The sequence below is a fragment of the Tamandua tetradactyla genome, chromosome 17, assembly GCF_023851605.1.
Source record: "Tamandua tetradactyla isolate mTamTet1 chromosome 17, mTamTet1.pri, whole genome shotgun sequence".
NCBI lineage: Eukaryota > Metazoa > Chordata > Mammalia > Pilosa > Myrmecophagidae > Tamandua > Tamandua tetradactyla.
The window spans coordinates 36,847,865-36,862,421 of record NC_135343.1 but is presented as its reverse complement, the minus strand read 5'-3'; the positions used below and the strand labels follow the sequence as shown (position 1 = coordinate 36,862,421).

General features: G+C 39.3%; 1 protein-coding gene and 1 pseudogene across 5 annotated transcripts in view; both read right to left on the bottom strand.

Moving 5' to 3' along the window:
- Positions 1–7,282, bottom strand: part of UGP2 (UDP-glucose pyrophosphorylase 2) — a 60,635-nt gene extending 53,353 nt beyond the window's left edge. The window contains exon 1 of one of the 5 annotated variants that reach the window (XM_077134379.1): positions 7,026–7,282. Coding sequence is in view for 1 of the 5 variants with exons in the window: in XM_077134377.1 (XP_076990492.1) it covers positions 5,998–6,016 (19 nt within the window). In the remaining 4 variants the exon portion in view is untranslated. Of the gene's footprint in view, positions 1–5,723; positions 5,744–5,997; positions 6,477–6,621; positions 6,749–7,025 lie in introns of those variants that run through there. The other 4 variants (XM_077134380.1, XM_077134381.1, XM_077134377.1 and 1 more) reach the window with 4 other exon arrangements.
- Positions 7,283–10,483: 3,201 nt separating this feature from the next.
- Positions 10,484–14,031, bottom strand: LOC143661568 (serine/threonine-protein kinase PLK4-like; annotated as a pseudogene).
- Positions 14,032–14,557: the final 526 nt, after the last annotated feature.

Here is a 14,557-nt window from a genome sequence, read left to right as displayed (position 1 = left end):
TCTTATAAGATTGTTCCAAATATATCCATGTGAAGTTCCATTCAACACTTTTAGAGAGATGGAACAGAAATGAGAAGGAAAAAATGGGGAACTGAATGGACAGGTGTGAATTCCAAAAATCACAAGAATCATTTTAACATAAGGGGAACCTCCCTGAACCCTCAGCCTCCAAAGGCTCAAACTCTGACTTGACTAGCCCCTGCCACTTTGGTGGTGGCATTCCTAGTCTTCAAGGTGGTAGCTCCTAAACATTTTTTTTTTAAAAAAAGGCCTTCATTCCTACCAAAACTCTGTAATGGTTTCAATCACTCCTGCCTCTGCACTCTTATCAAAACTTGCTAATTCTTTGTTTAGATAGCTGTCTATAATTCTAGAATGTATTCTCTTTAAGGGCACAAGCTATATGTCATTCAACTTTGCTTTTCCAGAACCTGGCATGGTACAGGCCCCAATACCTGTGTGTAACTAAAATGGTGATCAAGACTTAAATATTCATATAAAAAAGACAGAGGTTCAACCAGCCCTAGTCATGTATCTGAGCTCGGTTTAAATATCATCTCCTCATAGAAATCTTTCTAAATTAAGCAAGGTGGCCTATTATATGCTCACATGGCAGATCCTTGTACTCTTTTCTATATAGCATCATGCTCTGTAAGAGTTATTCAATGTCTGTCTGACCCACAGATTACAAACTCTACAAGAACATATGATATCCACCTTGTTCATAGCTGTATTCCCATCATCTAACATAAAGCCTGGCACTAGATGTTCAAGTAATATCTGTAAGTAAATAAGTAAGAACGTATTATGGAGGTTGATTGATCAGTCAAATATCATGGATGTAGTCAAATTTCAAACTGGTAGGCAATCTAGATAAAATGACCTCAAAATTTCCTTTCAATTTTATTATCTTATATAAATGTCAACCTGATGTTTTCACTAACTTCAGAGTTTGAACAAAATTGAGCAATTTATGTATTCCAATTTCATGTATTTATTTTAGGAAAAATTGTCATACAACATATACTATGAAAAATAAGTTCACTTAAGATTTTTAAATGACTCAGCTGTACATACATATGAATGCTTAACAAATGCTTTTCAATAATAACAAAAATAAACAAAGGTTTTTGAGGTCTATTCTGGAACTGAATTTACAGAGCTTCTTGCCAATCAAGATTTTTGCTAATTATGCATGTATTTTTTTTAAAACTGTTAGAATTTATACATAAACGAGACTTCTCATTAATAATTAAGATTAACCTTGCTCCCTTACAGTATAGTAAGTAGCTCTTACAAACTCAAAGAAAGTATCACTTCTGGAAAACAGAACATTCAGAAGAGATTTACCAATCTAGTTAAATAATATCACTTTAAGTGTCATGGTCAGGTTCACGTGTCAACTTGGCATCCTATCACACTCTTTTGTTTCAAGGAGGCGAAAGGTGTACATCACCACCAAGAACCAAAAAATGATCTGGCAACCTGCCCCTTAATTTGATATGTGCATGTGCACTGAGATGAAACTTTTATATTTGGAAGGGCTTTAAAGATCAACGAGTGCCATTCCCTTATTTCAGAGATGAAGAAACAAGGACCCAGAGCAGGAATCCAAGCCCACTGTTAGCTGTTACCCAGCTCCTCCGTGTCTCTTCTCTGGGTTACAGTGCATTTACATGGTTTACCTTAGATATGTGCTACCAAATCTGAATGAAAACCGGTCAAAACCTATTAAATTAAGATTACAATAATAATATTATTCATGCATATGAGTACAATTAATAGTATTTTTTAAACAGATACACGTGAAATCACAGAAAAAAGAGGACTCTTTTTTACATAGGAAAAAATATAGCAAAAAGGTTTGGAAAAATGGAAGATTTTTGTTTTTTATGCGGGTTATCTAAGACAACATAGTCAATTTCTCCATGGTTCTCAAAAGCAAGCCTTAATTGTCAACTAGTTTGGGAGCAAAATCGATTACCTTTGACAATGACGAGAAAACAAAGATGAAACTAAGCAGAGGCAGAATTTGAGCCTTAGACAAAGACTTTGCAATAAACTAAAGGAGATGCCTGCATCATCAGTCAAGGGAACTGGGAAACAGCTTCAAATGGGTATTATTCCCTTTCTCATGCATAAGTTCCCCAATTAAAAAACACATAATATTTAATTTTTGATAGATTATCAAGCCAACTTTCAAAGATTTGAAGTTATTAATACAAAGATGCCTGCCTGGTATTATAATTTTAGAGATCTAAGAAATACGGCTTCGATTAATAGCCACTGTGCCTTGGAACAATCCACCAAGTTAGCAAGACCAAGACGTCTGCAATTCAAACACTATTACCCCAAGTCCAAAGTACAATATTTTACAAAAGAAACTTCAGACAGTGTCTAAAGGTCAAGTCTAGAGAAAAATTCCAGAATAGAAAGAGATCCCAAGCAATCAAAAGGGTAGGAAGTAAATCACATTTCCTATCACTAAATCCCAAAGCCTCAGAAAAGCTCCTTTACAATTTTATTCTAATATTTCTGGAATGTTCTCCACTGGTATAAATCCTGGATATAAGGATGAACAATAGAGTACAGAAAGTTAGTACAGTCACCCCTTAATATTCAGTTTCACAGAGAATCCAGAGTTATTAATTTTTTTATTATTATTATTTTTTTTTACATGGGCAGGCACCGGGAATCGAACCCGAGTCCTCTGGCATGGCAGGCAAGTGTCCTTGCCTGCTGAGCCATCGTGGTCCACCCAATCCAGAGTTATTTTGACTTTCATGTATTTGTTTATATTAACTCTCCAATAATGGGCCCATCTGACTTTTTGGGAATTAATACCTTAAATTCCACAAAAAAGTAGCAGACACAACTTTGTAAAAACTGGAAAACTATTTAAAAAGAAGAAATATTAAAAAAAAGAAAAACTGGAAAACTACAGTATACTGTTCCTTTACATAGAACATTTTCTTTATTAGGTCAATTAATGTTCCTCACACAAACTAAGTATCTCATTATTTTAATGTTACTAAAATTCATTTACGAAGGAAAAACTAACACACAGCCAGAGGGAATGATCTCTGTGAAGTGATATTACAACAAAATACTTTTGCTCAAAATTAACATCCTAGAGTAATTTCCTTTTAAAGTTATTTTTCAATTCCTCTTCATAATATTAAAATGACACTTCAAGAACTGTACCAGTTAACATTTCTTATTTCTATAATGTTCCCCGTAAAGCTTGTCTTCAGTAGGCTTACACAAACGAAAATCATCCACTTTATGAGAATAAAGGCACAGTTAGTAAGAACAGGAGCTATTTGACTACAGAGATTAGAAGATCCAGGTTGGAAAACAGCCAACAAAGTTTTTCTCAGCCCAACTTTCATTTTCAATTTCTTTTAATATTACTTTTATAACTATGATTCTGAATCTAACTAAATCCCTCTCTCTCTAGCAATATAATGAATCCAAGCTATCTGTTAAAAACAAAAGAAAAGGGCAGGGGGGATAGTCCTTGGTCACTGTTTGGCCGCCTCTATCTAGTCCTGCTCAAATCTATGCCAAAATCCCCCTGGACTAAAAACATCCCAGTCATCCCAATAATTGGCAACAGGCTAAATTTGGTCTGAGAATTTGAGAGGAGCCAGGCTAAGGGCTGACCTCAACAGCAAGGCTCCAGAATGTTACTCCTCACTGTATGTATTCATCTGAGACCACTCCCCTTCCAGTTATAATTAGCCCAGCTAATCTTTCCTGGCTAGCTGCCATCTACCAAACAGGACTCACCATAAAAGTCACAAAAACAGAATTCTAATAAATGGAAAAACTGACAAGCCTCAAATATTTTTTGTTTTGTCCCGTAATATATGAAAAGTATCTCAATTTAAGAAGGGACATTTTTGCATACTTTAGTTAGTTAATCTATTTAAAAGTGTTCCAAAAAACAACAAAAACAGTTGCTCTACTACTACAGTATACGCACATGACAAGGCTTTGGCTGGCTAGACAAAAACAGCTCCCTCCCATTCCATTTGTAAATTTGAAAATACTTAGGGAGAGGACCTCATTGCTCTCAGAACTTTTTAACCCATATACTTGAAACCTGACCTGTGGAGACAGCTGAGTCGTTAACCAATTAAGTACATCATTTATAACAGCAACAGTTAGTTAAACGTATAGAAGACTTACAATTGAAGTACAGAATTTTAACAAGGATAAACAGGAAAACATCATGTTAAAGGGGGTGCGGGGGCATCTTTTTTGTGTAAAGCTGCCAATTTAAAAAGGAAAACCATCATTTAAAATAAAAGTGAATGGCAACTCAACGCAATGTGGTATCTTGGACTGGATCCTGGAATAGTAATCTGAATAAGTAAGTCTGCAGTTCAGTTAATAGTAATAGTAAAATTAGTACCAGTGCTAATTTTCTAGTTTTGACAAATGTGTCATGGTCATGTAAGGTATTAATGTTAGAGGAAACAATCTTTGCAACTTTTCTATAAATCTAAAATTATTCCAAAATAAAGAGTTTTTTTTTTTTAAATGAACAATGAAAAGCAATGACAAACAGCAACTCTCCTAGGTAGTATCACTTGATTTACAATGTAATGGAGACAGTTATCCATTAACCACAAAGGCTGTGAAATCAGTCAATGTGCACCAATTGGGCAAGTTATTCCAAAGCATAACTAATATCTGAAGTTTAATAATATTCTTAACTTTAAGAGAATTGACATGTCCACTTGTCCCTTGCAAATTTTTGCAAAATACTGGCTTACAATAAATGAACTTTGTTGTTTTTATTATAAAGCCAGTAAGTTTCTTACAGTTACTTCTGGCTTTCTATTATTGAATTATTGAATCAGTCGGAACATAAGAAGCAACTCTCACCACATGTAATTTATAACATGAATTTGAAAGTCTGGTGACAAGTGACATTTCTAAGCTTGGTACTAATGGCAGGCATAAGTGTCCCATCTGTAACAAAGGCAAATCCTCTTAATCCATTACCAAAATTTAAAGAAAAAGTAATAAAGTGATATGAAACTTACTAGTGCATTTTAATTTCCAGTGTCAAATGACATAATTGGTCTGTATAATGGCCATTAGCTACACGACTTTTTGAAAAAGCACATCTACATCTACTGAGTCACATTAAATAGTTGTGAACTTCACTAGCTGTATATTTAACAAGATGGCTGAAGTTCTCACACACAAGCAAGTGTTTTCTTGCATACCAAAATAAGGCAAATCCTGTATTGCAAACTGCTGACAGGTTTAAGGCAGCACCAATTTCCATTTGCACACTACTCATATATACACTCACACATACATGCAACGTTACTGCTTAGCTCAGTTGAGAGGCATTCCCAAACCCTTTTATACACATATGGAATTTAAAGAGCTATTTTCAAATTTCAGAGAAATCTTAATAACATTTCCAGATTTCGAAGAAGAAAAAAATAAACACAGCAATGCAGCAAAGTCATGTCTCCTGCTGAAATGACCTCCAGCTTCTACGGGCTACTCCCGGTTTCGCAATTAAAGAATCTGAGACTCCAACCACGTACACACAAGCAGAGTAGAAGCTAGGAACACTAAAGCTCACCAACACCTGCCTCTCCCCAGCTCTCCCGGCTCCCCTTAAAATCCCCGCAGACAGGACCGACCAGGAAAAGAAAACAAGGGTTAATCAGCAGCCCAAACCCTTTTTTTACCATCATCTACAGCCACTATCTCGAGGAGCCCAGAGTGCTACTAACCTGATTTCAGGGAGGCACAACTAAATCCAGAAAAGCACAAGGGCATAAATTATACGAAACGCCAACCCAGCAGCAGCTCACTACAACTCAGACGTCAATTTAACCAAAAGGGTTTAGCAAAAGGTATTTCAAATGAACACTTCCACTTCTAAACCCCCACCAACCCTTCGACTGCCAGTATTAAAATTCGGCTGAATCAACCCCGTAGATAAGAAGACGCGTGTCTTACCTTGTACAAATCTCGACATTTTAGGGTTTTAATAAAATATTCTGGTTTATGTATCAATTTTTTAAATTTCTAGAGGAGTCACGCTATAGGGCAGCTCTCTTCCTCCCCAGCTTTAACAACCGACGCGTTCTTTCTCTTCCTATGTTTAGCCACTTAAGGGAGTATTTATTCAAAGCGATTTAAACTGGCTGCCCCCCGCAAAAAAAATTTAAAAAATACACCCAAGAAAGCCACTCCTCCCCCACTTCCAAAAGACCGAAACTTGGTACGACTGAGTCTGTTAGGACTCCTGTCTACACTGCGCTCTAGACACAAATGAGGGCCAGCTGGAGGTTCCCAGAAAAGGTAAAACCACAGGAACTTAAATTTCATCAATGAAAGAGGCGGATCTACAGCGGCTATTTCACCGCCCCCAGGTCCCCCACGCCCTTCCAGGCTGGGCCGAGCTGGCGCGGGCGGACCGCCCCCCTCCCCGGCTCTGCCGTCCAGCCTCCGGCCGGTTCCCTGGGAAACCCGAGTCAACAGCCGCCCTCTCCCCACCCCCCACGGCCCGAGCGGGGGTCCGGGAGGCGGGTGAGCGCGCCGAGGGAAGCAGGGCTGCCATCGCCCAGGAGCTTTTTTTACCAGCTCGTAAATATTCCGGGACTAGGAGGCGCTGAGAATAACGCACGCCGGCGGGCCGGCTCTGGCCTCCCGCTTCCGCGAGCCCGAGGCGAAAACCCGCCGCGGGCTTCTTCCCGAGAGGAGCCGATGGCCACGCCGCCTCTCCCCTACAGCGAACACCTCGTCACCAGCAAGGGCGGACCTGTGCGCGGACCCCGGCGTCGGAGAGTCAGCTGCCCGGGAGTGCCCCCGCCCCTCCCCCACACCCCAGTCCCTCCGGCCCCGAGCTCTCCCGAATCCCCAATTCGGCCTCCGGGGCCAGGCCGTGGATCAGAGAACTCTACAGTCTTAGAAGGAAACACGCCCACCCAGGGGGTCGCGGGAAGCCGGTTCCCGCCCCTCCCCAAACAGCCAACGGGACCCACCTTCCTCCTCTTCCTTCAGCAGCCGGGAAATTGGGGTTCTGTTTATGGTGCCCCAGAAGGAAGGCTCGCAGGCCAGGAGAATATGTCGCTTCTGAGGAACCCCTCTCTCTCTCTCTCTCGCTCCTCCCCTTACACATGCACACCTGAGCCCCTCGCCAGCTGTCGCAGCCCGGCTGCTGACCAACACCGCCCACCCCGCAGACTGTTCAGACACCCAAAGACCCCACTTTCTCCTAAACACCTCCCCTCCCCCTCCATTCGGAGCAGCACCCCCCCGCCCCTCAATGCGGAAATGTCCCCGCCGCGCAGAACGACAGCCGCAGCCACCAATCAGGAACCAAGGCAGACGCAGAGCCTGGTCAATGAGATTCGCGAAGGTGGCAGGAGGCGGGGCGTGTGCGGCACATGGGAGCCCGGCGAACGTGGGAGCCGAGCTGGACTTGGGGATTCCGCGCGAGAGTCACACCTAGGGCGTGGTGCGGCGGGGTTGTTCTTGCCTGTAAGACTCCCAGACTTCCACAGACACTTGGCAAGGGAGAGGACTCGAAGCAGGAGTGATTATTTTAGCAGTCCGTAAAAATGACCCCTTTACCAGGGATTTTTGCAGTCCCGGCACTGCCCAGGCTCTTCTTTGACACTCCACACACCACATCATCTGGGAAGGATAATGATGAGCACTTACTGCTCACTGTGTGGGGCCCACTAAAAAGAGGGATTTAGGGCGTGGGAGAAAGTACACGTGGAAGTCTTGCCCTTCAGAAACACCACCATCAGCTTTTTCCTGCGGTCCTTTTCTTACAGAGCTTTCTGCTGTGGTAGGTGTTTACTTTTCTCATCAATATGGAAATGACTTAAGTTCTTCCTCAAGAGGTGCTTACCATTTGGTAAATTCCTGCAGTCCTCAAGGAAAAAGAATGTTAAAAAAAAAAAAAAAGGGAATTTAACATTACCGTGGGAACTGGGCAATCTCCCCACTCACCCACCCAGGCCCCAAACTCCGGTCAAATCATACCTGGTATTACTACCCCCATCTACCCGTAAGCCTCAGTCCACCTGTCTGTAGGTGTATCTCAGACTTTATTTTGCATTTCATGGCTCAGACTACCTGCATCAGGACAGATGAATTGTCAGCGCAGTTTTTTAAAGATAAACCAGGTATTTCCCAAAAAGTTTGGAGCTTTGAGAGCACTAATCTGACTAAGGTAGAGTGAGACGTTTTAAAATGGCTTTCATTTTCTTAAACAAAGGAACTTTATTGTTTTTCTTTAGTGCAACACAAAAGGCCAGTGATTAATTTGTCATGCTAGAAAATGACATCTGATGTGCTAGAAAATGTATCTGATGTGAAATGCAAAATGATTATCCAAAAAAACCTTCTCAACTTTAAAACTAATTTCGCCAAATAAAGCCAAGGAAGATGTCTAATTTTAATAACAAATGTATTTCTCAAAACTTGGGGACAAAATTATCTTAATCAGAATCTTAATCAGCATAAGCACCAAAATAAAAGGCCACCAAAAGATTTGGGCCCCATGAGGTTGCTTATTATGCAAAAGAAAAGGTAAAAGGCAATAGAGTCTTTAATTCTACAAGGTTTATTGTAGGAAGGTCATCAGTCATTTTCTATCTTTAGAAAAGATTAAGGAAGAGGAAATGGGTTTTAACTGAAGCAAGAACTTGGGTAATTCCTAAGAATGACATCTGACTATTAAGTGATCAAATATTAAGATGTGGTGCTAAAGGATGTTGTTTATTTGCTGTCTCAAGAAATGTCCAAAAACTGAGTAACTTTAACCAGCTAGAGGCTGGCTCTTAGATAAAAGTAGAAAATGGCAATGTAGAAGCCATTTTCCCAAATGCTATTTCCAAATTTTGCCCTGTAAAATGAAACTTCTTTATACGGTGTTTTAAGTTTAAATTCTGAGTCCCCAAACATTTTATAAAAGAGGCTCCTATTTCCTCAGAGCCATAGAAACAGACTCACTTGGTAGATCATGTGGAGGGTAGGAGAGAACAATGAGATTCTTCATGGGCCTTTGAGCAGTTTCAGGTCTGCTTAGAAGGCAACTGCCTATTTCTCTATGTATCTATACATTTTAATCTCTAAAAAATTTATTCCTCTGGCTGTGTGTTTAATACTTTTCTATTCATTGTGTGTTACTCTAGAATATCCCTTCGAGCTACATGATGCTAATATCTGTATCCTTTGATATCTATAGCATGGATAGATTTATAGATTTAACATGTGCAGAAACTTGGGAGCAAGGGTTGGGGTGGGAAATGTAGATGAGGAGGAGATAGGGGACTGGGAAGGAATGCTTGTGCAGGAAAAAAGAGTTGGAATGAGGTGGACTGCAAACTAAAAAGAAGTTTGGAAGCCAACTTTTCTCTGGTACCATATGCTCTCATACAAGGATGAAATAAATTCTGTCTAAAATTTTCTCCAAAAAAAAAATGTGAAAGTGATGTCATTTTTCTTCAGTTTATCTTCCCATGTCCCTATAGCAACATGAGGAAATTCAGTTTTGTTTACCCAGTCCCATGTTCTGGGATTCATAACAACCTCATCACATCTTTTTTCTACAATGTGCTCTTGGGCCAAATAATAACAGTAGGCTTTGCTAAGTACCCACCATGGGCACTATCCAAGAAGAGGTGGTTTAGAAATTGTTAAAGTATGAAATAAGTGTACAGATCAGTTATGGTGTGGGCTTTAATTTTTTTTAAATCTATCCTACTCCACCCACCACACACAAGAAAATAAAGTAGTACAGTTTCAGAGAACACGTTAGACATGAAAATTCTATGGCGTGCTCAAAGTATATAGCCAAGGAACCAAGCCAGAAGTTATACACTGGAAGTTTGCCCATACTCAATATTGGCTCCCATCTGTACCCATCTCATTCATAGGCCACCCACAAAAAAGAGGGAAACGGGGCTACTGTGACTCAGGTAGCAGTTGCCAGTTACTGTCTAGACCCAACAATAGAGCACTTCACTTGAGTAAAAAAATAACCAGAGTCAACTGGAAAAAGATAGCAAATAATATCAGTGAGACAAACTAGTTATTATTTGGCCCAAGAGCACATTATAGGTGGAAATAACTGAAACTTAAAAATTCTTTACTTATAAATATAAAATTCTGTGACCTACTATATTTTGTAAGTGAACTGAGTTTCATTCTGCTTTGTTATCTCATTAGCATACATACAGGATGGTATGATTAAACTCTCCTGTAGAAAAGCGTTCCAAAGAAGTTATATTAAATTTAAAAATCACAGGCGGGCCATGGTGGCTCAGCAGGCAAGGACGCTTGCCTGCCATGCCAGAAGACCTGGGTTCGATTCCTGGTGCCTGCCCATGTAAAAAAAAAAAAAAAAAAAAAATTTAAAAATCAGTTTATTTGAAAGCCTATAAGAAGTTATTTATCAAACTTACACATCTAAAAGGAGTTTTAATCAATGAAAACTAAGAATTGGATTAGAAAACATCAAAAGGATGGAAGAAAGACATGGTGATTTCTGTTTAATGTAATCTAGTAACTTTTCATTTTCTCTGTGCCTAGTTGTTTGACCGTTTGGGAACATACAACTGATAGAAGACACTCCTGCCTGCACAACCAGCTGGAACCATCATTAAACTGAACCCACACAGCTCCACTTGTTAACCGTGTAGCCCAACATTTTTCACAAAAACAGATCTCAAAAGCTGTGCTAATTTAGGATAACAATCTTTTAGACTGGTAGAAAAGATGTTTGTTCCAGAAGCTGTAACTGTAGAGCCAAGTCTTTCATTTGTAACCATAGGAGGACTAGGTATTGGTGCCTTTTTTCAGAGATGCAGCACTATTCATGATCATTCTATTCAAAGATGGTGTAGCTCTCATTGGGTAGTTTGGATCCATAGAGGAGGGAGATGATAAGGTCTTAGATGAACTAGTACTGGCAGGTTTCCTTCTGGAAAAAGACTATTGGGGAAAAGGAAGTATTTCCACTTCTTTTTATTCCTCTTCTGAAAGTACAGATTTCAGTACTAAACACATATGATGACCCTCATTAGCATAGTCAATATATCTTTTTATTTCCTCTTTCAAGCTATTAACTTCATTTTCACCTTTCAAGGAGTAAGATTTCCCAGACTTTTCAATCACCTCAATTAAATCTTCTGTCTTGTCTATTTTTGTTTCATCATAAAACCAAAGCTCTCAGTCAGCACCAGGAGACCATCAAAATATATTTAACATATCTTGTAAAATAAGTGATTTTCAAAGATTTAGATTTTACACGCTCAACAAATCTGAAAGCATACTGATATTTTCTCCAGTACTTTTCTGGTAAATTGTCAAAGCTGATCCTACTGATGTTGTCAGTAGGTGAAGGTGGTCTATCAGCAAGAGGAAAACATCTTCCATCATTTGAATAATAAATAATGATCTTATTTCCATCACTAGGTATTTGAAGAACTTCTTTCACATATTCTTGAGATGTATAGTCCTTTAGAAGCTCCACACATACCTCTCCTGAATCAAATATACTCACCACAGCCTTTTTGGTTTTCTGTATGATTGATATTAACTTGAGCAGTCAAGGAAGATATAATGTTTCTTAATGTATGTTTTTGATAACCCGGTGATGGATCCACACCTCTGGTCTTGCTTCGTTCAGATAAAGGATCTAAGCCAAAAACAGACCCTTGTTGAATTATCTCAAGTTTACTGTGAAGTCATATATTTCATGGTATTCAGTTGTTTTATGGAATATACTTATTGGAAGCATTTGAGTTCTTTTTGGATCTTATACCAGACCTGGCATTTCTTTTTTATTTATTTATTTATTTAAAAAAATTAAGAACAAACAAAAACATTAAACATTAACATATAATTCTGTTCTACATATATATTCAGTAATTCTCAATATCATCACATAGTTGCATATTCATCATTTCTTAGAACATTTGCATCAATTCAGAAAAAAATTAAAAGACAACAGAAAAAGAAATAAAACAATAACAGAAAAAAAAAGATTATACATACCATATCCCTTACCCCTCACTTTCATTTATCACTAGCATTTCAAACTAAATTTATTTTAACATTTGTTCCCCCTATTATTTATTTTTATTCCATATGTTCTACTCGTTTCTTGACAAGGTAGATAAAAGGAGCATCAGAGACAAGGTTTTCACAATCACACAGTCACATTGTGACAGCTATATCATTATTCAATCATCCTCAAGAAACATGGCTACTGGAACACAGCTCTACATTTTCACAGGCTTGGCATTTCTTGATGTTTATTCTGAAAATCTGGATGGCCCTGGAAATCTCTGGGTTAATGCTGTTGTGCTCATACTTTCTCTTAAAAGAGCATTTATTTGCAGATTCCCAAACCACGGTTACACCGTTCCAGTATGAGATGTCTAGTCTGAAAATGGAAAAGGAGTTTTTCCTGGGCAAAGATGATTGGAGAGTGCTTGATTTTTATCAAGTCTTTCAAAGGATCCAGAATTATTGGTTGTCTTTTCTTTATAGTAGTAAAAAATATTGACATTGCTGTTTGTAGGTGAGTATCTCTCTTCATTTTCATCAACTCCTGATCTTTTGGACCTTGAAAGCATTTCTGCTGAATGACATCTTTCCATTGTATATTTCCTTCCTTGGGACTGACTATTAGAAGTGCTAGATCTATTAGAGGAATGGGCTCTACGAAGGTATCAAGAACATGGTCTTGGGTGGGCCACGGTGGCTCAGCAGGTAAGAATGCTTGCCTGCCAAGCCCGAGGACCTGGGTTCGATTTCCAGTGCCTGCCCTTGTGAAAAAAAAAAAAGAATGTGGTCTTTCTTCTGCATCTTGGGTTTTTCTTCCTTTTCCACTATTGCTGGTTTCCTGTTCTTGATTTCCCCACTGAGTATAGAAACTGCTTCCATCTCCTGAAGAAGAAAAATCGCTTGAACTTTTATTCTTTGGAAATCCAGTCATCTTATTTGGGAGTGGCTGATGAATCAAAAGTTTTCTCCTGTCCAATAAATACCACTTATACTGGAAGAAGTTGTCACTGCAGTAGAAATGATGACATGTCCACTATCACTGAGGCTTCTACAGTTCCTAAATCTTTACTTTTTGTTGAAGAATTTCAGGACATAGAAGGATGATTTAATACTTGTGGTAGTTAGGTTCAGGTGTCAACTTGGCCAGGTGAAGTTGTCTAGTTCTGTTGCTGTGGACGTGAGCCAATGGTATGTGAACCTCGTCTGTTGCTGAGCTCTTTGGCTTCTCTTAACAAAAAAAAGTTGGCATTTCATAATCTGCCAATACTACTTTATTTAATGTGTTCTTGACTGTGTCAGTGTCAAAAGGTGGTCTCCCAATAAGTAATGCATAAAACATACAACCCAGGGACCAAACATCAAATTCAAGTCCATGTACACTTCAAGTTGCAATTTCTGATGAAATGTAATTTAGGAGGCTTACATAACGTATAGTTCTTTTCATGTGGCATTTTCAGTTGTGCTGCCAGCACCAAATTGGCAATCTTGATGTTCATGTTATGTATAAGAAAGAGGTTAGAAAGCGTGTGGTCCTGTTGTAGTACGCCAAAAGAATGAAGATACAACATTCCTGTGATGGTCTAGTACATAAAGTTTCAAGCTTTGTTTTCTGAGAGTGTTTCATTCTGTTCTTTAGCTGTTTATTTCTCCATTATAGCACATTTCTAAAACCAGGGACACATAATTACTATGTTCAAAATAATCATAAAATTCTAAGATAAAAGGCTGTTTCAACTGGCAATGTATTTTCACCTCATTTTGGACTCTCTGTACCATTCCAGCTTTGTACAGGGCTTTCTTATCGTTTTGATTTCAACTTCCAACCAGTGTGAATGGATTCAGTCTTGCAGACACCAGCAAATGATCCCTTACGAAGCAGATTTCCAACTTTAAAATCCTCCATCTTCTCCCTTATGCAGGTCACCATGTTTCCAGTCCTGGCCTCTGCTCCCTGGATTAGCTCCTTTTCTGCAGTCCCTTTGAGGCAGCATTCCAAGCAGCCAGCCAGTCTTGGAGCCCATTAATTTTGGCTTTCTAGGTCCCGGTCCACGATGATGGCACAACCTTGGAAAGCTCTCCCTGACCCCTTCTGACCCTAGGCGGCGCCTCCATGCTCCTGTTTTGAAAAACTCCCGCCTGTAAACATGGGTTTAATTATGACTTATGAACAGGAAAAGATCTTTACAGCTGGCTGCCATCCAGAAAAATGGAAGAAGCACTCTGCAAAGGTGGGGGTGGGTTTGGGGTGGGGGGCATGCCAGGGACAGCTTATAAGAATTTAGGACAAGGACATTTTATAGAATATGAGAACAGAGGTTTAGCAGGGTCTCGTGATACGGGTTTGGAGATTTATTAAACATATCAGGGAGGACAATTTTAATGCTTTACAAGATAAGTGGTTTACAATAACATCTGTACATTCTTTTTCACCCTGAGGAGGTCTGTTGACATCTGATTTCTGTCTGGTCACATAGGCAGCTACGTG